The sequence below is a fragment of the Mastigoproctus giganteus genome, chromosome 4 (genome assembly GCF_048544385.1).
Source record: "Mastigoproctus giganteus isolate SK-2022 chromosome 4, ASM4854438v1, whole genome shotgun sequence".
NCBI classification, from domain to species: domain Eukaryota; kingdom Metazoa; phylum Arthropoda; class Arachnida; order Uropygi; family Thelyphonidae; genus Mastigoproctus; species Mastigoproctus giganteus.
Genome location: NC_143578.1, coordinates 218516705 through 218543744, shown reverse-complemented (window position 1 = coordinate 218543744; position 27040 = coordinate 218516705). Strand labels below are relative to the sequence as shown.

Below are 27040 nucleotides of genomic sequence, written 5' to 3'. Positions count from 1 at the left end.
GATGATCCTAATAAAACAGAACTTTTTACCTTCCTAAATTGTATAGGTATATATCATAAAATATAACACCTATTTCAATAAATTTAGTATTTCGTACTAACCATTTGAAAGACACAATATAGCCCTGGCAGCCTATGTGTTGTAAAACTCCACCACAACAACAACCAACTCCATAGTGCATTGGATCATTGACCATAAGTGTGAGGAATTCATGTAAATTATTTGCATAGTTAATTCAACAATGGAGAGTATTAGCACAGAAGTGTTCTACAAGACATCATAAAGGTAATTCCTCCTTTTCTTAATTAATTTTTATTTAGTGTACAATATTCCCGGATAATTTATAATTATCCTTTGTATCCTCCCCCTCTCCTTTCCTCTCTATAGATATTACTTGAATATACAATCAGACAGGCTACTAGGACAGCTCATGGGGTTTTGTCAATAATATATAGTGGTGCTCAAAAAAAAAAATCTTCTTTCCTCTCCTCTCCTTTTCTGTGCTCTGCACTGCCCTACTCTACCCTACCATGAAGGTCGTCAGTTCTTTTGAGATCCGTTTTGATCTGTGCCTTCATCAGTACCTTTTCATTGGTATAAAAAGCTTATTAGTTTCCAGAATAACCTTTGAACATTTTCCATTTAGGATTTCTATTTGTTAAAATTAACATTTGGTTCTTCTGAAAAGAACTTGAGACCATTAATCAACCCCCCCCCCCCCCACACACACAAAAAAACTCCTCTCCTTCCTTTAATAGTAGGCATTTCTTTGAATAGATCCTAAATTAATACACCGTGATTATTGCTTGCTAATGGTTTCTTTTCTCATGATAAAATGCTGATATATAAATGAATAAAAAAAAGGCTTGCCACTAGGTGAATGACCAACCCGATTTAAAGTCACAAATAATATACAATTCTGATTTGCAGGCCCACTCTGTTTGTCTCTAAAGATGCTCATCATACTAATCTAAATTATATCATCTGTAAGATATTCCTACTGTCATTTTTGTTTTCCCAACTTATACCACACCAGTCTGGTGTGATATAAGTTGAAAAACGGTTAACTACAGATATGCTCATCTTGAATCTGTATGCTTACAAATAAGGAAACCCCCTCATCTCTTGTCATTTCTGTGCATGTCATATTTACCCATATTCAAACATTGCATCCATTATATCAATATTGCCCCATGTGTCCAATATTCCTATTATGTCTGCATTATGACTTAATTAGTGCCTCAAATTCGTCAGATTTATTAACTACAGACCTTTCATTTGTTTGCAAACATCTCAGGGTCTGTCTTTTCACGTTTACTGAGATTCTCATATCCCATGCAATTCTTTATGGCAATACTCTCTCCAGGAATTTTCCACTTGGATGTTAAGTTACACACCCTTTCTCGGCTGTTCAATAATTCCCCATTCTTTCCCAGTCTTACGGTAAGGTCTATTGCATTAATATTATAAGAAACCCTTTGTACTTCTCTTGATTTCTAAATATATAAATGTCCCAATACTATTATTCGAAGCATGCAAGAATGTATGTGAATGCTCTTAGTAGAACATCACTGGCCCCTGGTGCCAAGTGTTATTGTGATCGAGTGATTCTTTGAGCTATTTATAGAGCTTTTTTTCTCACTGCGACAGTTCTTGCTAATTTGGAAGGTTTTTCTTACATTGTAAATAAGTTACAGAAAGGAAAACCACCTTTCTTTTTTCTTTCCTTAAAACTAACAAACTAACTTACACCGCTTGGTCACTTTAGTGGCACTGCTCCTGCCTCCCCGTGGCTGGGCCGGTAACCTTGGCAGGAAAGGTTCTCTTCCAAGGACTAAAAGGAGCTAACATGGATCACGGAGACCATTATCCATCTGTTGAGCCTCGTGCCTCAACCTGTTCAAGGACAGACCAAACTGACTTTGACACTTCCCATCCTAAGAGACAAAGAACAGAAGGATCCAAAAAGGAATCACCACTGTTTCTTATAATACATTCCCAAACAAGTCAACCGATAGGTGTACTTTCTCCATTTCTTATCCAGAAATGTCTCGAGAATGCTGCCGGACCACCTAAAATGGTGAAAAGACTCTCCTCCGGAGATCTACTTATAGAGACTACGAATAGTAGGTACTCTGAAGCCCTACTAAGAATTTCAAAATTTGCGAATATTCCTGTGACAGTAACTCCACCCTAAATTCATCCAAATGAGTGCTGTCTGAGTGGGACTTAATAAATGTTACTGAAGAGGAATTAGTCCAAGAGCTACAAGACCAAAATGTTGTACAGGCAAAGCGAATTAAAATCAAGAAAGATGGTGAACTGGTTCCGACACGCAGTATTGGAACCAGTTCACCATCCTTCCCGGTATGGTTAAAGCGGAATATCTGAACTGCCATATCCGACCTTATATCCCCAATCCCCTCAGGTGCTTCAAGTGACAAAAATTTGGCCATGCCCAAACAGTGTGTAAGGGGTTTCATTGTGCCCCAACTGTGGATCCAAGGAATGTACACAGACAGACTGCCCAGCACAAACACCAGTATGTCCAAACTGTAATGGTAACCATCCAGCTTACACAAAAGTATGTGAAACCTGGAAAACAGGAAAGAAGATACAGAAGTACAAAATAGAAAACAAAGTGACTTACCAAGAAGCAAGGAAACAAGTTTTGCTCACTGTACTGAAACTCCCATATGCAGCTGCAACACAAAAGTACAAATCCGAAGGAACTCAAACTGAAGTATCCATACCACCAGCTACATCCATTTTCAACTGGGCTTGGGCTGTTCTAGCGAGTCCACAGGAGTCGCCTAAAGAACAAGTAAAAGACCAAGCAAATAATACCCCAGTCACCATACCACCAACTATTACTCCATCACATTCAGATACTGAGAGTCTGAGAAATCTTAAACTGCAAAAGACTAACTCCAGATATGGAAACCGATGACACCACTAACAATGATGAAACCATCTTAGAAATACATGCTTAGGAAGACATGGAAACTGGAACACCATAAACAGATTGGCTCTAAAAAACAGTCAGAAATACTTTCTACTTCAAAAGCTAAATAATGGATCAGTTGATTCAATGGAATTGTAGAGGCCTCCGTAGCATTTAGACAATATTCACGATTTGATAAATCAGCATCATCCAGTAGGCATCTGTCTACAAGACACGAATCTCTCTCCACAAGTGACACTTTCAGTTAAAAACTATACCTTGTTCAGGCAAGACAGATCACTTCCCATGGTTCACATGGTGGTGTAGATATATTAACAGTAAAATCCCATTCAGACATATTCCTCTACAAACCATTTTAGAAGTAGTTGCAGTACGCCTTGCTCTTGGTACAATTCTTACTCTTGTATCAATATAAATCTCACCAAATCAGAACTGTTCGATAACTGAACTAAATGATCTTATCCTACAACTACCCTCTCCTTTCTGCCTTTTGGGCAATTTTAATGCGCATCACCAGCTATGGGGATCTTTGCAGACAGACAACCGGGGATGCATGATAGAGGCTTTCCTTGTAAAGCATAATCTCACGCTGCTTAACACAGTCTCCCACAACTATGTCCATTTTCCAACAGGCTCAGCCTCTGCTATAGACCTATCGATATGCTCACTCACATTATTTCCAGACTTCGATTGGAGAGTTTCAGAGAACCCATTAAATAGTGATAATTTTCCTATAATCTGTAAGCTCCACAAGGAGAAACTTACCAGTAAGTGGTTGATCTAAATGGAAATTCTCAAAAGCTGACTGGAATAAATATGCATCCAGTATTACACTAGAGGATGATATTATCCAGCATCACTCCATAGATAATGCCGTTAAACACATCACAGAACAAAGGTGGCAGCTGCTGCTGCTATTACCATTCCTCAAACTTCAAATAAAGGATCCAAACACAAAAACTACTGGTAACACCACTAAGAGAGAAGAGAACAAGGCATGGAATCAGTTTAGAAAGAATCCAACCACTACCAATCTCATTATCTACAAGAAACTTAAAGTTCGTGCCCGTTACATTTGAAAAGCTAAAAAAGAATCTTGGATATTCGTTTTGCCTCATCTGTCACTAAAGACACAAGTGAAGGACTAATCTAGTGGAAAATAAGATGCCTTACTGGTAAGTTTCCATCAATTCCTTCCCCAATCATTGTCTATAAAGGACAGGAGATAAACCTTCCCGTGGATATTGCAAACAACCTCGCGGAATGCTTTGCTCACCATTTTACCTCAACCGCATATGATCCAACTTTCCTAAAAACCAAAACAATAGCTCAAAAATATAAAATAAATTTCGGAACGAAGTCAGCCCTCTCTTATAATGAACCACTAATCATGTATGAATTAGAAGAATCTTTAAAAAAATCAGCCAATAGTGCATCTGGTCCAGACAGCATATACTATCTAATGTTAAAGAATCTAAATGAAAGAACTCATTACTCTCTCCTAAAACTTTTCAACCGAATATTCGTTGCAAATTACTTTCCCATTTCCTGGTGATATTCTGTTGTTTTACCCATTCCAAAACCAGAAAAAGACCAATCAGACCCGCATAATTATAGACCAATCTCACTTACTAGCTGCCTGGGTAAGACTGGAAAAAATGGTACGCAGTTGTCTGACTTGGTATCTGCAAACTCAAACTACTATGAACAACAATCAGTTTGGATTTTGTAAAAACAGATCTACCCTAGATCTTATGATAAAGGCTGAGGCAAATGTGCGAAATTCATTCATAAAGAATGGACATTTAGTAATGGTGAGCTTAGATATAGAGAAAGCCTTTGAAACCACATGGCATCATGACATCCTTTGTGACCTACATGCCCTAGGACTAAGAGGACATTTACTATCATTAATTTAGAGCTTTCTCGAATATCAAACCTTTCAGGTTTGTTATCAAAGTGCACTCTCCAAAATCTGCATACAGGAGGAAGGAGTCCCACAAGGTCAGTCCTCAGTGCCACACTCTTCGCAGTTAGAATACACACTCTCTAACAACAACCATCCCGAATTCAGTAGAAACTTATCTTTATGCTGATGACCTCACTATATCCAGTCACTCGCAAAATATGTTCTCCATTGAAAGTAAACTCCAACTGTCAATAAACAAAATGCAATCATGGATGTTACAGAATGGTTACCGACTGTCTCCACAGAAAATGTTTGCTATACACTTCTGCAAGAAACGAAAACTGCACCCTGATCCTGAATTGCTCCTGGGAAATCATGTTATTCCAATCAATGACAATATTAGATTCCTAGGTTTAATATTGGATAAGAAATTAAACTTTCTGAAACACATACAGCATGTACGAACTATTTGTTAGAAGAAAATGAATATCCTTAGAGTGCTTTCTGCAATATCATGGGGAGCTGACCGATACTCCCTTCTTCATTTATATAAAACCATAATCCGATCCAGACTAGACTATGGTGCACCCGTATATGACTCAGCTAGAAAATCAGCATTACAGTCCCTAAAGACCATTCATCACAATGCACTTAGAATAGGTCTAGGTGCCTTCCGAACATCTCCAGTGCATAGTCTATATATTGATGCACATGAACTTCCATTATCCTTATGGAGACAGATGCTGCTGCTTACGTACATTGCCAAACTTTGGAGTATGCCCTCACATCCTATCTGACCTTGCCTCTTTAACCCGTCTTTCCTAAATTTCTACAGGAATAAACCAAATGAAAATAAACTACTGGAATCAGATTGAACGACGTTGCTCAGAATTGGAGTGTCCCACCAGACCATATCCACCCAGACACCGGAGAAATGGAGCCTCCATGGTCCACCTTTAAACCTTTATGTGATGACTTTTTTCGAAAGTGGGGAAAACAGGTGCTGGGCAATCAAAATATACAGCAGCTACATTCAGCCCATGCATCAGCAAACACACACTGTCTGCAAATATATACTGATGGATCCAAATCTGATACAGGTGTAGGTGCTTCAGTGGTTCTTTCCACTTGGGCTATCTCTGAAAAACTTTTCCCTAGTTGCAGTATTTATACCGCTGAACTCGATGCAATAAAAATGGCTATCGAACACATCAACAACAGGTCTAATGAAGAGATAATAATCTATACTGATTCTTCGAGTGCAGTAACTTCTTTAAAACACAAATGTCCGAACTCTCATCTTATTCTGAAAGAAATCAGATCACAGTTAATTAACCTTGCAGAATATAACACAGAGGTAAGGTTCTGCTGGATTCCTGGGCATGCTGGAATCCAGGGAAATGAGAAAGCAGATCAAGCAGCAAAAAATCCAGTCAACCCCTTGTCTTCATTTGCCTCGATTCCTTATATGGACTGCAAACTCATCATAAAACAGTTATGTATTGACCAATGGGCATCAGTATGGCAGCAACAGACCCATAATAAACTCTTCCAAATAAAGAAAAAGTCACAATACTAGAAACCTAGTTCACGATTAAACATATGAGAAGAGGTTGTCCTTCCAAAGACACGCATTGCGCATTCCCATCTCACCCACCTCCACTTGTTGACAGTGATGAACCTCCACACTGTCATCATTGTCCCGCCCTACTTACAGTGAAACACATTCTCCTCGAGTGTCCCCACAATCATGCTGCTCGATTATCAAATTTTAAATCGGCTTTAACCCAAAACAATTCATTAGAGATGAACCATATTCTCAGTGATGACGCAGATTTATCCGACTTATTTAATTTTTTAAAACAGATTCATTTATTTATATCAAGGGTTCCCAACCTTTTTTTGCTTGTGGACCCCCCTGAGTCCTAACTTTATGTATGTGGACCCCCGTATATGCATATGTAATATTCCTAAATGAAATATTTATTTGTAGGTTAGTAAAAGCTAATAATTAAACAATTCCAATATAATATAAAAAATGTAAATTACAAATTTTGAAAATTTTAATTGATAAAACTGAAACATGTTTTTACTTATAATGACAGAATTAGTAAAAAAAAAATTAAAAAAAATACTATTTCAAACAACATATATAAATTTATTCCTAAGGCTATTAAATAGGATCCCATTAAATAGGCTCTACTAATGAGATTCTTGTGGCTGATGTTTTGATATTAGCATTTTAATATCTGGCTCCAATTTTGTGAGAGTCAGACGAAGATCACCTCTTTTTACTATATCAAGGCGATTAAGATTTTTTGTTAACAACTGTGTTACACGACTAAAGCCAGATTCCACAAGATAAGATGATGGGGAAAACAATGACATACATTTTAGCTTTCTCCCATAAAAGCGAATATTTACTTGCAATGTCACTATTCTTCCATGCGTCATGCTTTCCTTTTTTGAATAGACTTCGGACTGTCATCAGAGCACAATTCAACAAGTTCCTCTTGTAAATCAATTTCAACATCAGCAACATTTACCTCAAATGGAATCAGCACCCAATCTGGGATGTTCAGTTCTATTAGGTCCTTGAACCGAACTTACATGTCTTCATAATTTTTTTTTAAATGATCAACATACACAACACAATCATCATCTTTTAAATCACTGCTAACTGAAGCAAGGTTTGGAAACTGGTCGAACGCACGGCATGAGATATTAAGACTGTACAATTTAAGTTTTCCTAGGAATGCATTAATGGCTTCTCTGCTAGATATTAAATCATAATTATGTCCTTTCTGCAGCTTATTAAGAGAATTCAGTTTTTCAAACACATCTGAGAGGTAAAATATGTCTGTTTGTTTTCATGGCAATCAACTGTTTTCCAATCTCCTTTTCATTTAGAAATGATGCAATACTGTCCCATAGGACGCCGAAGCGACGAAGACAATTGCCTTTAGACAACCATCGCACCTCTGTATGCAGTACAAGATGGTCAAATCCTTCATTTTCATCACAAAATTTGTGAAAGAGATGATCTTGAAGAGCATTAGCCTTATAATGAGGTTGACAGCTTTTATTACAGGAGTTAAGGCTTCATGAAGACATCCACTCAATCCCTTCGCCACCAGATGTTGGCGGTGAATCACGCAATGTATGCAAAATACTTTTGGCAATGCATTTTTTAAATGAGTGATAAACCCTCTGTACCTACCGACCACGGAAGGAGCGCCATCAGTAGTAGCACATGCCATTAAATTTTCAAGTGAATATTTTTTTCTCTAAAATAAGACTGGACTTCCTTAAATATTGTTTCACCTTTAGTATCTGTTTTGAGGAATCTTGCAAAAAGCATTTCCTCTCTGAGTTGATTATCATCCATATATCTTACATATAGAATAGAATAGAATAGAATAGAATCTTTAATTGCAGCAACGATAGACATACAATTAGTCCCGTCATGGCATGGTGGTGCCAGGGGTTAACAAAACATTTATATGCCAATAAAAGTGCTTCATTGCCCATCAAAGTTGATTCATCGAGTTGCATTGCAAACTGTTTCACTCATAATTGAGCAATAAGTTGATTTTTTACATCTTCAGACATTTCATCAATGCGTCTGGATATTGTGTTATTGCTCAGAGGAAGGTTGTTGGTAATTTCACGTACATTTTTTTTTTTTTACATTGTTGAAATTAAAACTGATATCAAAGGCAAGATGACAGTTTCACAAATGCTATGTGGCTTTCCAGATTTTGCTATTATTTTGCTGATTTCATATGATGCTAATAAACGTCTATCTTTATTGCATGCTTGTTTACTAAAAATCTGATCCAGTTTGTTTCTTCCTCGAAAATTGTCTCGTAGTTTTCGGAAATACTCCACTGATTTATTTTTCTTTTTGCTATGCCTTATGTCCAAATGGTGACGAAGCTTACTTGGCTACATGCTATCATTAGACAGCACAGTCATACATATAAGACCGTTGGTTTTATGATATTCTCTGGTGATTCAATAAAACCATATGACAGACATTCAGTCAAATACTGTCTTGTTTTCTTCTTTGCATGAGCCATGGGTAATCTGAAAACAATAATAATATTATTAACCTCAGATATTTAATGTTGGAAATGCTTGTAGGTACTAATGGAAATATAGTTCACTAGAACAATAACGTTCAATAACACAAACAATAGATTTCACCACGACGATGCCGATTACTCATTATAGAATGAAATGACTGCCTCTGACTGACCGACTCTTTCTAGATTAGTCGGTGCTTAAATAATGTTTTCTTTTTCGAGAATTTTCTATGGAAAGAAATTTTTTTTTTGCGTCAACTAAAGAAGGTTCCAGAAAATAAGAGTATCTTCTAACTATGAATTTCTGGACTTTTCTATGATATTAGTTTATTTTATTATTATTATTTTTATTTATTTTTATTTAACAAATCATTTTATTTATAATATTTTATCATGAACCCCTTAGTTCATATTATGGATCCCCCCCCGAAATACAATGTTTTTCTTGTGGACCCCCTCAAAGCTTCTATGAACCCCTGGGGGTCCATGTGGATCCCGGTTGGGAAACGCTGATTTATATGAACTTATCTGACATATGACTGAAAAAAAAAAAAAAAAAAAAAAATCATTTGCAGAATTACTGTGACAAACACAATAAAACCAACCAAGAACATCATCCTCAATCTGTTGAAGAATGTGATGTGTAAATTTCCTATACCTAGACTTCTGTCAGCCCCAGGCAAAATATTCATCTTGGGGCCTCCTCGCAAAAATTAAAGGTGGAATTGAAAAAGACCTGGGAGTAATTGTGTAGATATGAAGTTTTCTTTAGATGGAATGGATGTGTGAAAAGGTTATTTGTTTTATTTATTTATTATTTTTTTTGGCTGATGCCACATAAGCTTTCTTTCTTGCATCACATGCCTCTACTATTTTAATGACTAGCAGTAGCATATCCAGGTATCATTGTAAGGGAGCATGAAGATTTTTTGAGTGTTTTTATTTAGGTCGACCTTTAGGTAGGAATACTTACAGACGTGGTTAACAGGGGCTTATTCTCCCCCCCCCCCCCGACGACTAGTACATAATGATGAAAAACTTAAAAAAAGTTTTCCACCATTACCTTATGATATTTACTTGATATAAATTTGTCTATAATGTCTGATGTTTTGATTTCTTTTAGTACATCTTGTTCTATTGACATAAAGGCCAATCCATTCATTATTTCTTGGCCAGTTGTTGCTTGTGAATAAGTTTTAATCATTTTGAGTCTTGAAAAACTCCTCTCTCTAGACACAACTGTAATTGACAATGTTAATAATATCCTAAGAGAAATGGTGATGTTGGGATAGAATTCAACTAATAAATTAATAAATAATTCAGCTAACAAATAAATGTCAATAATTCCAAGCGACCAATTTTTTTCCTTTTGAAACATGTTGCAAAGATTAGATTTCTTGATAACTCTTTGGCATCGATGTCACTGCTTCTGTATTCGCTAGTGAGAATTCCTTCAAGCTGTCTCATGTCTATTGCACTCGCAAATAAATTCACGAAGTTTATGATTTTAGAATAAGATGAAAAGCCAAGAATATGTCAGTCATCTAATCAAATCTTTCTTGTTATCTAACGAAAGCTACATCGTTCATTATATTAAAAAATTCTGTTTCAAACCTTTTGATTGGATCAATAGGGCATTCATCTGGTGAAGTTTCACAGGTAAACTCGTGCTTTTTCTAGAAACTCAAATATTCTGGTAACACTGACAGTACTTCCAACTCAGTTGCATTGTCTATAGCTTTATCCATACACAACTTAATTCTAATGTTCTAAATTTGTTTAGTTGACTAAGAACACCTTCTATCAATATAATTGCAGTGCAGCCACTCCCCGACTTACATGAGGGTTGCGTTCTGTGGAACTACATAAGTCGAATTTTACGTAAGTTGGAATTTCCCTAAATGCTTCTGCAGCACTCGCAACTATGCATGCTGAATGTGACTGAAGCAAAAAAGAAACATTCGGCAAACATGTAAATTAAAATTATTTATTCAATTTTTTTATCTCATGCGCAGGAAAAATTATAAAAGTGTTCAAAATTACAAAAAGAGAGAGAGGAGACAGGCATAATGTCAGCAAGTTTTACCTTTCAAGCATTGTTGCCAGAATCAACGTCTCCAGCTGATAAGCACGCCACTGCGGAAGTTGAAGACTGTGGAGATTTAGAAGGGGTTTTTTCCAACACATCACAAAATTTCTCTGTAGCTGCAGAATCAGCACTGCTGTCTTCACCGCATACTTTAATGTTTTGGAAATCAGCACAATGCTTGAATTTATTAAACCACCCGTTGCTTGCCACGAACTTGGCTTGGGGTTCACCATACTTATCCTTAATATTTTCATAAATACTTATTGCTTTTGCTTGAATGGCCATTGGACTCAGGGGCACTTGCTTCTGTATCTGATTTTCCATCCATATTATTAATAGCTTTTCCATCTTCGATGTAGCACCTGAACAATGTTTTATGATCACTGTTGATCTTAAATGCGTTGATCCTGTTCTTTTATACGCGCACTGTTCCTTAAAATAGTATTGACTGCTGAAGCAGTGAGACTTAATTCCATGCAATAGGTGACAAACTTTGTCCTGCTTCGTACTTCTTAATCATCTACATTTATAAATCAGTTTTGTTTCATTTCCTAGCACTGCCAGCACTTGCACTTTCCATTGGTCCCTTTCCCTTCACCATTATAATAATTAAATAGGAATGAAGAGTAGATTCTGAAAATTTATTTATGTATTTTATATGATTGAAGAGTTCAGTGAAGGGGAACTCATTTTACCATAATACATTATGGTAAGATTTTAGTAAAAAACCCACAGAATTCCAGTTATCGGTATTATTGCAAATGCAATAAGATCGAGTTTACTACCCGTTTATAATAGATTGCGCTAAAGAAAAGCACAAAAAACTGGAAAGTGTAAATTGTTTTTATTGTTTTATAGTAGTGACCTCTAAAAATATGTTTTAGGAAAATAACATGAAGGCATTCAAAATTGATTCATATAACGAAACATATGATAATGACGAAAGTGTAGTGCAATTTCCATTATAAAAATTACCTTTTAGAGAGATAAGTAGCTTAGTTACATAGCAAAAATTTAAACTTCCGGGGTCTTGGAACGAATTACCAAAAAAAAAGAATGTGTTATTGGGTTCACATTACAATATTTTCACAATACCTCCATTTATTCCTACAGGATGCAAAATGCGTTTCAACAATTTTTTTAAGTTTGCATCACCTGACAAAAACTTATGTAAAGTCGAATTTCCATAAGTCAAGTATTATATAAGCCAGGGAGTATTCATATCAACTGTACTACTTTGCATGACTTTACTTACTTTGTTTATAATACTCAATGTTTCAAACCAAACAACTATACTTTTAATAAATTTAAAAGACATAAATTCTGTTAACAAACCTTGTATTTCAGACTGCAATTTTGCATCTTTTCCTTTAGCCTGTTCCTTTGATTTCATTTAATGCCGTTGTAACATTCAATACTAAGCAAACAGTTTTAAATGTGCATCTTCATTATTGTGGGTTTTCATTGCATTAAAATTAGGTTTAAATAATAAAAATAGGCAAAAATTAATTTCTTTTAACATCAGATTATAAAATAAATAAATTTTCTGCAATATAAATAAGGCCATATTGAATTTTGTTTTGTATAATTAAAGTATTATATTAAGAAACAACCATTTTTTACATTTAACAAAATTAAAATATCATCGGAATTCTGGTCCCCTACATTCCTGGTCCCAGATGATTGCCCATACCTAGGTGCGGCACTGCCAATAGTTGTTAAATCTTTCTCTTCCATTTTGTAAGTACCATAGCAGATTCCATCAGAAGGATGGTTCTGACTTATTTGTAAACAATGTTTTTTACCAAGGGTGTGAAGAGTCAAAACTAAAAAGGAAAAGGTTCTATTCTTTTGTTTAGTTAAGAAATATTTTATTTCTACATATATGATACATGGTGGCCAAGTTTCAATGGAAAACTTCAGTTCTTATTAATACTGAGATAGTACAAATTTAATCAATTGGTTTGCATCATTTTAAAATTTGAAATTCATTGTGGACAGATTTCCAGTGTTGCTTAGTATCATTGAAGATAAAGAAACAGCTGCAATGTCAGTTCTGTTAATTTCACTGTGAAAAACTACCAGAATCTGTTATGAAAGGAGAAAGAATTTGATGTACAGTGGTCCTTGATTGAGGAATTGACAAATCCAGAAGAAAACAAATTATCTGAATCATGTTTGGCATTTTAACACTTTCACAGTTATTCTGAGTGAGAGAATATTTAGCAAGGTGAAAAATAACAAAAATTCATTTCAGGTCTTCTCTTTCTGATGAATGGAATAGCTCTTAACATATCAAGGCCATTATTGTAAACAAAACTTTGACTCAGCATTTCTGAAGAGGGCAAAGTCTGCAACAGTACTACACTTGAAGCACTTGTCTGACACAAAGAGAAATTCACAGACAGAAATATCCCACGTATGCTTAATTGTTGAAAGCATACTCTACTGGTAAATAGTGTTATGACTGTATGTTAATATAAAATGTGTATATTGTCAACAAAATTTAATATCAAATTCCAAAGTCTATTTTAAAAAATCTGCTTTCTCCTGATTTTTTTCTGATAACAATTTTCATTTATATATTGCTTTTCAAAAGCCAATGGTTGGCAAGTATGTAAGTTAATGTAGAAAGCATTCATCCATGTGATCCAAAAACCAACTGTCCACTATTGAGTGTTCTACCCTTAAGTCCCACTTTATGTCCAGATAATCTCCCATAATAAGGCATTTTGATTTGCTTATCTCATTAAATTTTTTTATTTGCTTAACAAATTTATGCAGTTAACTTTTTTGATTTCCTTACTGTTAAATATATTTTATAGGGATGGAACTACAGGTATAACACGGACATACCATTTTGGAACTCCATCACAGTATGAAAAGGTAAATTGTATTTATTTTATCAACGTGGAAAATATTATTGAATCTCTTCCTTGCTTTCAGAGTTGGAAGTGACACTTTTTAGACTAAATAATGACAATTCTATAAATTAATAAAGGAAAGGAAATATATTCTCTCCTATATGGAAACAGTTTGTTACCACTGATATTAGCGTGAACTGCTAAATATAGAACAATTGACAACAGTAATGAATTCAGACAATGCCATGCTGGAAACTTACCCTTGCCAATTTAATAATACATTAGTACAATTCAGACTTGCTTCATCAGTGAATAACAAAAAGAGAAATTTAACAATTAACACTACAGTAAATTTCAGGAAAATATTAGAATTTTGAGCTTTACATCAAACCACCGCCCCTTTATAAAGATTTTAATAACAATATAACTTTATTATCAGAGCTTTATATCAACTTCTACAACGACAGATGGGAGTTTGTTCCAGCAATCAACCACCCACAGGCAAATGGAAAACTTCTGCATATCTATCCTACGACTATCTTTCCTCAATTTGAATTTGGAGGCTAAAATGGAATTTACTGAGAATATCTTATACCTTCTATAGATTTATAAATCAGTCTCTGAATCCTCCACATCACCACAAAGTCAGATGAAGTCCAGTCAGCCAACTATAGTGCTTTAACTGTTGCACATGTAAGACTGCTGTACAAATTGGAGCAGTATAGCATTAAGGGCAAGTGGATACAATGGATAAAAGGATGTTTGAGTGGGAGAAGACTTAGCATTAGCAAAGGCACATGATGCATGCAAGCAAGCTTATATAGCATCAGCCAAAAAAAACACACAAACACCCTTCTCAATTCACCCATCCACTCGCTCCAAATGTTTGTCTAGTTCTGCCTTGAATCTGTTTAAGCTATCAACTTCTACAACGACAGATGGAAGTTTGTTCCAGCAATCAACCACCTGCACGCAAATGGAAAACTTCCGCACATCTATCCTATGACTGTCTTTCCTCAATTTGAATTTAAGCCCTCTCGGGCAATTATTCTGAGCAAGATGATGAATCCCATCCACATTGAGCATGCTCAAACCATTCAAGGCTTTATACGCCTCAGTCAGATCACCTCGCAGGTGCCTATCTCCAGACACTGTAATTTGCAAAACATAAGCCTTTCTTCGTAAGAGCAACCCTTTGTTCCATTCACTAATCTTGTTGCCCTTTTCTGTACCCGTTCAACAGCTCTACATCCTTCTTAAAATAAGGCCTCCAGACCTGTATACAGTACTCAAGGTGTGGCCTGACCATGGCCTTATACAAGTGGATAATCACCTCCGTATCCTGCTAGAAAAATTCCTGTATATCATTGACAAGACACTGTGAGCTACTCTTGCAGACCGTCTGCACTGCTCTGAAAACTTATATCTGCCTGCACAATTACCACCAGGTCCTTTTCACTCTCTACCACTGTCAGTGTAGTTCCACACGGTTCATACGTTACTCTGGGGTTACTGCTTCCCATATGCAGTACTTTACATTTCTCAATGTTAAACTTCAGTTGCCGCTCTCATCAGCCCATCTGCTCAGCTTTTCTTGATCCTGTTGCAGCAGAGTACTGTCATTAACAATCCTGCTGATCGTCGTATCGTTTACAAACTTGGACATTAAGGCTGATATACAGAAAACAACAATGAACCCTGAGGGACTCCACAAAGAGCAGTGACAATTGATTGCCACTCTGTCTTCTTCCACTCGACCATCCCTTTATCCATAGCAGCAATTTTCCTCCAATGCCAGACTGCTCCAATTTGTGCAGCAGTCTTCCATGTGCAACAGTATCAAAAGCCCTTCTAAGATCCAAATATATGATATCAAAATTATTCTTTGCATCCACTTCCTTTGTGACTAAATCATAGTATCCAATGAAATTTGTCAGATAAGACTTCCCCTTAACAAATCCATGCTGTGTCTGAGCTATAACTGAAGTCTTGTCTAGATGATCCAGCAATGCTTCTTTAACCAGTGCCTCCATTAATTTCCCTGGAACAGAAGTTAATCTAAAACTGGTCTGTAATTATCTGTGTCTTCCTTTTATCCTCCTTTATGGATTTGGGGTCACATTTGCACATCTCCAGTCCATGGATACCTCCCCCTGAGTTCAAGGTAGCTCTCAAAATTATGACTGAGGGGGGTTTCCTTACTTCCTTTGCTGCCTCCTTTAATATAACTGGATAGATTCCATCTACCCCAGGTGCCTTTCTTATGTTTATCTTCAACAATTTCTCTTCCACTTTACTCTCAGTTATTACTCATTCCTGTAAGATTATCTAACTTACTACAAGAGTTTAATTCACCTCTGGCATTCCCCTCCCTGAATAACTCCTCATGCCTGAATGTAGATGCAAAATATTCATTTAGTTTGTTAGCTATCTGAGCAGGATCATCAACAGTTGAACCACCGATATCAAGTGGACCAATCTGATTCATCCCCTTCCTTCTAGAGTTTACATAAGGAAAGAACACTTTGCTGTTTTTCTTTGCCAAAGATTTCTCGTAATCTTTGTGACTTGGTTACAGACCAGTTTATATCTATCATATGGCTTCTTTGTCACCTGTTAATTTATATGTATCCTATGCTTTTTTCTTCTCTGCCATATGTGTCATTAGTTCATCTGACATCCATTTAGGCCTAAACCTTGAACAATATTTCTTAGTTGGTATGAAAAGCCTAGTAGCATGCAAGATTAATTCTTTGAATGCTTCCCATTTTTAATTTGCTGTTGGTAACATCATCAGTTGGTCTCACCATATAGAATTTAAACACTGTCTCAAACCACCGTAGTCACCTTTATGAAAGCAAAAACCCTTCCCTTTACACCTGATGGTAGTTAACTCTTGGAGTAAATCCTACGTCAGCACACTGTGAACACTGCCACCTAGTGGTTCCTTTATCTGCAGATTCTTAATGCATGAAGAATCACTACTTATAATCAGATCAAGAGTATTACTCCCTCTAGTTGCCTCTCAAACATGCTGATGTAGAAAACAGTCATCCAATAAATCCACAAAAAGCCTTGCTAGTGTATGAATGACCAACCCACAAATCTCTGGGGAATTAAAATCCCACATTATAAGACATTGATTTACTGACACAATCTGTTTCTCTGCACAATTGCTCATTATGCTCATCAGATTCAGTAGGCCTGTATGATTGACTACCACTCACCAGAGAGAGAGAGAGTGGTAATCAATGGAAACTGCTCTTCCTGGACTAATGTTATTAGTGGAGTCCAGCAGGGTTCAGTGTTGGGCTCATTCCTGTTTTGTATATTTATCAGTGATATTGATAATGGTATATTAGGTTTAATGTTGAAGTTTGCAGGTGATACAAAGGTTGGTAGGGTTGTTAATGACAGTATGCTACTGCATGGGATCTGAAAAAGTTAGGCAGATAGGCTGAAGAGTGGCAACTGAAGTTTAATATTAAGAAATGCAAAATATTGCATATGGATAGCAGTTATCCCTGTGGTGTTTACACTCATGGTAGTGGAGAATGAAAGGATAATTGTGCAGTCAGATATGTTTTCTGAGCATTACAAACAGGTTGTCAGAGGAGATAATGGGGTATTGGTAATGATATACAAGAATTTTGCTAGCAGGGATAAGGAGGTGATTATCTCTTTGTGTAAGGCAATGGTCAGACCACACCTTGAGTACTTGTGTACATGTCTGGAAGCCTCAATTTAGGAAGATGTAGGGTTGCTAGAACAAGTACAGAGAAGGGCAACAACACTGATGAATGGAAGAAAGGCTTAAGTTCTGCAAGTAGAACAGGACCAGGGTATGTCTGTCAGGGGTAAAAGTTGATGACACTGTAGCGCAAATATCTTTTAAGGACATAAAAAGTGATAGTGTTGTACATGTTGAAACTAATGACCTTAAGAGTAAGAGATCTGCAGATTTAATTAACAATTGCAGGTCAGTGTTGAAAAAAAGTCACGAGCTAAGGTTGAATTTGAAAGTGTCGGCAATTTTGCCCAGACACGATAGGAGGGAGTATATGATGAGAGCCTTTTCAGCCAATTTGGACCTGGAGAGATTGTGTAAGGCTAATGGAGTAGAAATGTTTTCAGTCTGGTCTCTGTTTGATAATTAACCAGAGATAAGGCACGGGCTAGTAGGGTCCCTGCCCAAGGTGCTATTCTTTAAGGGGTGCCAAAAACAAAAACCTTTCTGCCCTGGTCACGGAAATACCTTGTTCCGGCACTGCTGGAGAGACTGCTTCTACAGGGATGGGGATCACTTAAATAGAAAGGGTGCAAGAATATTTGCTGATGCTATCAAGGAAGTGTTAAGTGGGTTGCGAAACTGCTAGCTTCGGGTGATACGCAGACTAAAAGATTAACAGTGGCCGTGGGCAGAGGCAAAAGTGATTCTTGCACTGCTTCTATTGGCATCCCCAATAAAGCAAGTTGCTGGGGATTTCAGGGACTGTTGTAAGTCATAGTGAAACAAGTAAATACATGGGCTGTGTTATGGTAACTAACAGTAGGAACAGGTGCATATATACTTGCATGTACACCAATGCTGCCTGTATAGTTAATAAATTTGATGATTTTTGAAGTGCTGGTCAAGTCATCAAAGGCGTGTTTGTTGGGATATCAGAGATGTGGTGTCACACAGGTTTAAGCAGTGCAGAACAGGAATTTGGGGGGGGGGTACAGAATGTACAGAAAGGGTAGACAGGACAGGAAGGGAGGAGGGAGTATGCTGTTAATTAAGAAAAAGATAAAATCTCAGAAAGTGCATCCAATTGACAATGCAATGTCAAGTCAGTGTGGTGTGACATAAGTGGTGCACTGGAAAAGGAAAAATGAGAGTAGGTGTGTGTGTTATAGGCCTAATGAATCTGATGAGTACAGTGAGCAATTGTGCAGAGAAATATAGCGAACCAGTAAATCAGAATGTCTTATAATGATATTATAAGACATTCTGATATTGTTCCAGTCAATATACGAGACTGACGAGGCTAGTGGGAGTCAGAAGCGTTCAAAGTCGCTAAGTGGATTTTCTTATTTATTGATTTGAAATTATTGTTTTTCTAAAACTTTTAATTGAAATTTAGTAGTATAGCATTATTTTGTGATTTTCTGATTAATCTAGTGTATTTATTCTTTACTGGGCCTTGTAATTGCATAAAAGTATCAGTAAAGGTATCAAATCCATGTGTTACAAATTGCAGCTCTTCTGAACGAGAAGTTTTTTAGCCATATTAAGCCACTTTATTGACCAATTGTTACATCAAATTATTTTCTGTAAGTAGCTTATAGACCTAGTCAGGATCCTTAGTTTATTCTGAATTGAGACATCGAGATTTGGAAGTTAATTAATACTTAAGTGTCCGTAGATTTACCGTTCGCAACTTGCCGCCATTGTTATACGACACAATGTTATATGCCAAACAGATAGCATAATATTAGTATAGTATAGTATAGTATATAATATAATATTGTCAATTAATCAGTAAAATCTATTAATCTTGTTAAGCTTCATTGTCAGTTAAATTGTACTTTTAACTAAATACATATAATGACTTAGATTACAAACGTAACATGATTAATTAATACATAACTTAATACAGAAGTTATATTCTGTTTGTATAAACAGAACTCAGATAATACTCGATACTGAAATATATATATAGCGTTATAACTGTGTTGGGACACAAGTTTAGGGTTATAATTTTTTACTGAAATTGAAATTTTATTGAAATTCAATCGAAATCATGACTCAGACCAGAGCAGCAAAGCAAAAGGCTCAAGCTAATGGGAGAACTGAAGGGAGAGTTGCCCTCTGAATCACAGCCTTTTAAAATGCACTGCTTGCATGATGTTTGTGGAGCAGTCGGGTACGGGACATGATATTACCATGGGCGATGTCTTTGTGTGTGCGCAATGTAAGGAGTGTAAGGAAATCAGGCGTAAACTCAGCTTTGTTTTGGGCATATATGAGAGCTTGAAGGACAGGGTGGATGCCCTCGAAGGATCTAAATTGAGGTGCCCATCAAGCTCTCAGCTGCCCACATCAATGCCAAAGCTTGCACTTGGTCATCACACAACATAGCGGCAACCCCCAAGGCAGAATGCACTGGTCCCACAGGAACTAGTAGTTGTTGGTGACACTATTGTTAGGGAAACGGGGAACATGCTTTGTAAAAAGGATAGGTGGAACAGGACCAGGGTATGTCTGCAAGGGGCAAAGCACAAAAGGTGATATAGTTGTACACGTTAGCACTAATGATAGTAAGAGACCGGCAGAATTACTTAACAAGTGCAGGTCTCTGTTGAACAAAAACCGTGAATTAGGGTTGAATTTGAAAGTGTCTGCAATTCTGCCCAGACACGATAGGAGGGAGTATATGATGAGACCCTTGTCGATCAATTCGGCCCTGGAAAGATTGTGCAAGACTTAAGGGGTAAATTTTTCTCAGCCTGGTCTGTGCTTGTTAACAGGAGAGACTGCTTCTACAGGGATGGGATACACTTGAATGGAAAGGGTGCAAGAATATTTGCTGACGCTATCGAGGCAGTGTTAGGTGGGTCAGAAAACTGCTAGCTTGGGGGGGATACAAGGAATAATAGATTAACAGTAGCCACTGGCAGAGGTGAAAGTGGTTCTTTCACTACTTCTATTGGAATGAGCAGCAGCCTGGAAAACAAGATGCAGGGTATTTCAGAGAATGCTGGGAGTCATTGCGTTACAAATAAACACATGGGTTGTGATAGGGTAGCTAAGAAAAAGAACGGGTGCATGTATACTTGCGTGAACACCAATGCGAGGTGTTTGGTAAATAAATTTGATGAATTTCGGGTATTGCTCAAAACATCAAAGGCAGATATTGTTGGGATATCAGAAACGTTGTGTCACACAGAAATAAGGAATGCAGAACTGGAATTTGGGGAGTACATTGTGTACAGAAAGGATAGGAAGGGAAGAGGGGTTATGCTATTAGTTAAGAAACACATAAAGTCCAAGGAAGTGAAGCCAGTCGACATCACTGGACAGTGCAGTGTCGAGTCAGTTTGGTGTGACATAAGCATTGGGAGATCAAAATTGAGAGTGGGAGTGTGTTACAGGCCTAATGACTCTGATGAATATAATAAGAAACTGTACAGGAAAATAGAGTGGGCCAGTAAATCAGAGAGTCTTATAATGGGGGATTTTAATTTCCCAGATATTGACTGGAATTTGTGGGTTGGTCACTCACATACTAGCAAGGCTTTTGTGGATTTATTGGATGATTGTTTTCTACATCAGCATGTTCGGGAGGTAACTAGAGGGAGTAATAACCTTGATTTGATTATCAGTAGTGCTTTTTCCTGCATTAAGAATCTGCAGATAAAGGAACCACTAGGTGGCAGTGATCACAGTGTGCTGAAGTGGGATTTACCCAAAGAGGTAACTACCATCAGGGGTAAAGGGAAGGGTTTTTGCTTTCGTAAAGGTGACTATGATGGTCTGAGACAGTATTTAAATTCTATAAAGTGGGACCAACTGATGATGTTACCAACAGCAAATTCAAAATGGGAAGCATTCAAAGAACTTATCTTGGAGGCTACTAGGCTTTACGTACCAACTAAGAAATATTGTTCAAGGATTAGGCCTAAACGGATGTCAGATGAACTAATGAGACATATGGCAGAGAAGAAAAATGCATCGGATACATGTAAATTAACATGTGACACAGGAGCCTATGATAGATATAAGCTGGTCTGTAACCAAGTTACAAAGGAGGTTAGGCAGGCGAAGGCAGATTACGAAAAATCTTTGGGAAAGGATTCAAAGAAAAACAGCAAAGAATTCTTTACTTATGTAAACTCTAGAAGGAAAGGGATGAATCAGATTGGTCAACTTAATATCGATGGTTCAACTGTTGATAATCCTGCTCAGGTAGCTAACAAACTAAATGAATATTTTGCATCGACATTCACACATGAGGAGTTATTCAGTGAGGGGAATGCCAGAGGTTTATTCAACTCTGGCAGTAAGCTAGGGCGTCTCCGTAGCCAGGTGGGAAGGAGCAGCAGTGCGTACCACACGCTTCTTGATTAGACCGGGGTTCGAGCCCGTCACCACCAAATATGGAGGATGCGGAAAGGTCAAGGAATGACCACCGCATATTCCGGAGCAATATGGCCTTAGTTGCTAATGCTCCTAAAAACCAAACAACAACAAAAACCAAACAACAGCAGTAAGCTAGATAATCTTGTGATAACTGAGAGTAAAGTGGAGGAGTAATTGTTGAAGATAAACACAAGAAGGGCACCTGAGGTGGATGGGATCTATCCAGTTATATTAAAGGAGGCAGCAAAGGAAGTAAGCAAACCCTTAGCCATAATTATGAGAGCTTCCTTGGAATCTGGGGAGGTACCCATAGACTGGAGATGTGAAAATGTGACCCGAATTCACAAAAGATGATCAAAGGCTGGCACAAGTAATTATAGACCTGTGAGTTTAAATTCTGTTCCAGGAAAATTAATAGAGGCACAGATTAAAGAAGCACTGCAGGATCATCTAGACAAGACTTCAGTTATAGCTCAGGCACAGCATGGTTTTGTTAAGGGAAAGTCTTGCCTGACCAATTTGATTGGATATTATGATGCAGTCATAAAAGAACTGGATGCAGGGAATAACTTTGATATTATATACTTGGATCTTAGAAAGGCTTTTGATACTGTTGCACATGGAAGACTGCTACACAAATTGGAGCAGTGTGACATTGCAGGCAAATTGCTGCTATGGATAAAGGGGTGGTTGAGGGGGAGAAGACAGAGAGTGGTAATCAATGGACACTGCTCATTGTGAACTAACGTTATTAGTGGAGTCCTTCAGGGTTCAGTGTTGGGTCCATTATTGTTTTCTGTATTTATAAATGATATTGATGATGGTATATCTAGCTTAATATCCAAGTTTGCATATGATACAAAGGTTGGCAGGGTTGTTCAGTGATATACTGACGCTATGCTGCTGCAACAGGATCTTGAAACGTTGAGCAGATGGGCTGAAAGGTGGCGAATGAATTTTAACATTGACAAATGTAAAGTACTACCTATGGGAAACAGCAACCCCAGAGCGACGTAACAACTCTGTTTACTACACTGACAGTTGTAGAGAATGAAAAGGAACTGGGGGTAATTGTGCAGGCAGATATGAAGTTCTCTGAGCAGTGCAGACGGGCTGCAAGAGTAGTTCATGGTGTCTTGTCAATGATATACAGGAATTTTTCTAGCAGGGATAGGGAGGTGATTATTCCCTTGTATAAGGCAATGGTCAGGCCACACCTTGAGTACTGTATGCAGGTCTGGAGGCCTCATTTTAAGAAGAGTGTAGAGCTGTTGGAACGAGTACAAAGAAGGTCAACAAGATTAGTGAATGGAACAAAGGGTTACTCTTACGAAGAAATGCTTAAGTTTTGCAAATTACAGTGTGTGGAGACTAGGCACCGGCGAGGTGATCTGAGAGAGGTGCATAAAGCTTTGAATGGTTTTAGCATGCTCAATGCTGATGGGGTTCTTACTCTTGCTCAGAATAATCACACTGAGAAGTCATAAATTCAGATTGAGGAAAGACAGATGTAGGATAGATGTGCGGAAATTTGCCTTTAGCCAGTGGGTAGTTGTTTGGTGGAACAGACGTCCTTCCATTGTTGTGGAAGTTGATAGCCTAAATAAATTTAAGGCTCAGCTGGACAGGTATTTCGAACAAACGAACAAAGGGGTGAAATGGAAGTGTTTTTGTGTTTTTGGTTGATGCTGCATAAGCTTGCATTCTTGTGTCAAATGCCTCTATTAATGCTAATATCAGAATGTCGACTGGAACCAGATATTGACTGGAACTTGTGGTTTGGTTACTCACACATTAACAAGATTTCCGTGGATTTATTCGATGACTGTTTTCTACAGCAACATGTTCAAGGGACAACCAGAGGGAGTAGCACTCCTAGCATTAGTAGAGGCATATAATGCAAGAAAGCAAGCTTATTCAGCATCAGCCAAAAAAAAAAAAAAAAAAAAAACAACCACTACTGCCATTTCAACCCTCCGTTCGTTCGAAATACCTGTCCAGCTGAGCCTTAAATTTGTTTACGCTATCAACTTCAACAACAAGTGATGGAAGTCTATTCCACAAACCAACTTCCCGCTGGCTAAAGGCAAATTTCCACACATCTATCCGACATCCGTCCTTCCTCAATTTGAATTTATGCCCTCTCAGGTGATTATTCTGAGCAAGAGGAAGAATCCCATAGGCATTGAGCATGCTCAAGCCATTCAAAGCCTTATACACCTCTATCAGATCACCATGCCGATGCCTAGTCTCCAGACTCTGTAATTTGCTAAACTTAAGCCTTCCTTCGTAAGAGCAACCCTTTGTTCCATTCACTTATCTTTTTGCCCTTCTCTGTAATTGTTCCAGCAGCTCTACATCCTTCTTGAAATGAGTCCTCCAGACCTGTATACAGTACTCAAGGTGTGGCCTGACCAATGCCTTATACAAGGGAATAATCACATCCCTATCTCTGCTAGAAAAATTTCTGTATATCATTGACAAAACACCATGAGCTACTCTTGCAGCTCGTCTGCACTGCTCAGAGACCTTCATATCTGCCTGCACAATTACCTCCAGGTCCTTTTCATTCTCTACCACTGTCAGTGTAGTACCACAGAGTTGATATGTTGATCTGGGGTTACTGTTTCCCATATGTAGTACTTTACATTTGTCAATGTTAAACTTCATTTGCCACCTCTCAGCCCATCTGCTCAACCTTTCCAGATCCTGTTGCAGCAGCATAGCATCAGTAGTGTCCTTATTAACCCTGCCAACCTTTGTATCGTCTGCAAACCTGGACATTAAGCTTGATATGCCATCATCAATATCATTTATAAATACAGAAAACAACAATGGACCCAACACTGAACCCTGAGGAACTCCACTAATAACATTAGTCCACGATGAGCAGTGTCCATTGATTACCACTCTCTGTCTTCTCCCCCTCAACCACCCCTTTATCCATAGCAGCAATTTCCCTCCAATGTCACACTGCTCCAATTTGTGTAGCAGTCTTCCATGTGCAACAGTATCAAAAGCCTTTCTAAGATCCAAGTATATAATATCAAAGTTATTCCCTGCATCCAGTTCTTTTGTGACTGCATCATAGTATCCAATCAAGTTGGTCAGGCAAGACTTCCCCTTAACAAAACCATGCTGTGTCTGAGTTATAACTGAATTCTTGTCTAGATGATCCTGCAGTGGTTCTTTAACCAGTGCCTCCATTAATTTTCCTGGAACCAAAGTTAAACTAACAGGTCTATAATTACTTGTATCAGCCTTTGATCCTCCTTTGTGAATTGGGGTTACATTTGCACATCTCCAGTCTATGGGTACCTCCCCTGAGTCCAAAGAAGCTCTCATAATTTATGGCTAGGGGTTTGCTTACTTCCTTTGCTGCCTCCTTTAATATAACTGGATAGATCCCATCCACCCCACCCCGGGTGCCTTTTTTATGTTTATCCTCAACAATTTCTCCTCCAGTTTCCTCTCAGTTATTAGAAAATCATCTAGCTTACTGCCAATGTTTACTTCACCTACGACATTCTCCTTACTGAATAACTCCTCATGTGTGAATGTAGATGCAAAATACTTGTTTAGATTGTTAGCCACCTGAGCAGGATCCTCAACTGTTGAACCATCAACATCCAGTGTACCAATCTGATTGATCCCTTTCCTTCTTGAGTTTAAATAGGTAAAGAACTCTTTTCTGTTTTTCTTTGCATCCTTTGCCAAGGATTTCTCATAATCTGCCTTTGCCTGACTAATCTCCTTTGTGACTTGGTTACAGACTAACTTATATCTATCATAGGCTTCCATGTCACCCATTAATTTGTATGTATCCCATGCATTTTTCATCTCTGCCATATGTCTGATTAGTTCATCTGACAACCATTTAGGCCTGAAACTTGACAATATTTCCTGTTTGGTATGTAAAGCCTGGTAGCTTCCAAGATTAGTTCCTTGAATGCTTCCCATTTTGAATTTGCTGTTGGTAACATCATCAGTTGTGGTCCCACTTTATAGAATTTAAATACTGTCTCAGACCATCATAGTCGCCTTTACGAAAGCAAAAACCCTTCCCTTTAACTCTGATGGTAGTTACCTCCTTGAGTAAATTCCACTTCAGCACACTGTGATCACTGCCACCTAGTGGTTCATTTACCTGCAGATTCTTAATGTGAAGAATCACTACTGATAATCAGATCAAGAGTATTACTCCTTCTAGTTGCCTCACGAACATGCTGATGTAGAAAACAATCATCTAATAAATCCACAAAAGCCTTGCTAGTGTGTGAGTGACCAACCCACAAATTCCAGTCAATATCTGGGAAATTAAAATCCCCCATTATAAGACTCTCTGATTTACTGGCCCATTCTATTTCCCTGTACAGTGTCTTATTATAGTCATCAGAGTCATTAGGCCTATAGCACACTCCTACTCTCAATTTTGATTTACCTATGCTTATGTCACACCAAACTGACTCGACACTGCCCTGTCCATCGATGTCAACTAGCTTCACTTCCTTGGATTTTATGTGTTTCTTAACTAATAGCATAATCCCCTCCTCCCTTCCTATCCTGTCTATCCTTTCTGTAGACGTTGTACTCCCCAAATTCCAGTTCTGCATTCCTTATGTCTGTGTGACACCACGTCTCTGATATCCCAACAATATCTGCCTTTGATGTTTTGAGCAATACCTCAAATTCATCAAATTTATTTACTAAACTCCTAGAATTGGTGTACATGCAAGTATACATGCACCTGTTTCTATTCTTAGCTACCCTAACACAGCCCATGTGTTTACTTGTACCTCAATGACTTCCAGCAGTCTCTGAAATATCCTGCATCCTGCTTTTCAGGCCTCTGCCCATTCCAATAAAAGCAGCACAAGAATCCCTTTCACCTCTGCCAGTGGCTACTGTTAATCTATTAATCTTTTTCTCCCCCCATGCTAGCAGTTTTCCGACCCACCTAACACTGCCTCTACCGCATCAGCAAACATTCCTGCACCCCC

At 37.7% G+C, this 27040-nt stretch overlaps 1 protein-coding gene across 1 annotated transcript in view; it reads left to right on the top strand.

The window, feature by feature from the left end:
* The window catches only part of LOC150087411 (xaa-Pro aminopeptidase 1-like), a 532432-nt gene that overhangs the window by 347729 nt on the left and 157663 nt on the right, over nucleotides 1–27040 (top strand). Inside the window, exon 17 of the mRNA XM_090372051.1 lies at nucleotides 13877–13937. Within this exon, the coding sequence (XP_090228177.1) occupies nucleotides 13877–13937 (61 nt within the window). The remainder of the gene's footprint in view (nucleotides 1–13876; nucleotides 13938–27040) is intronic.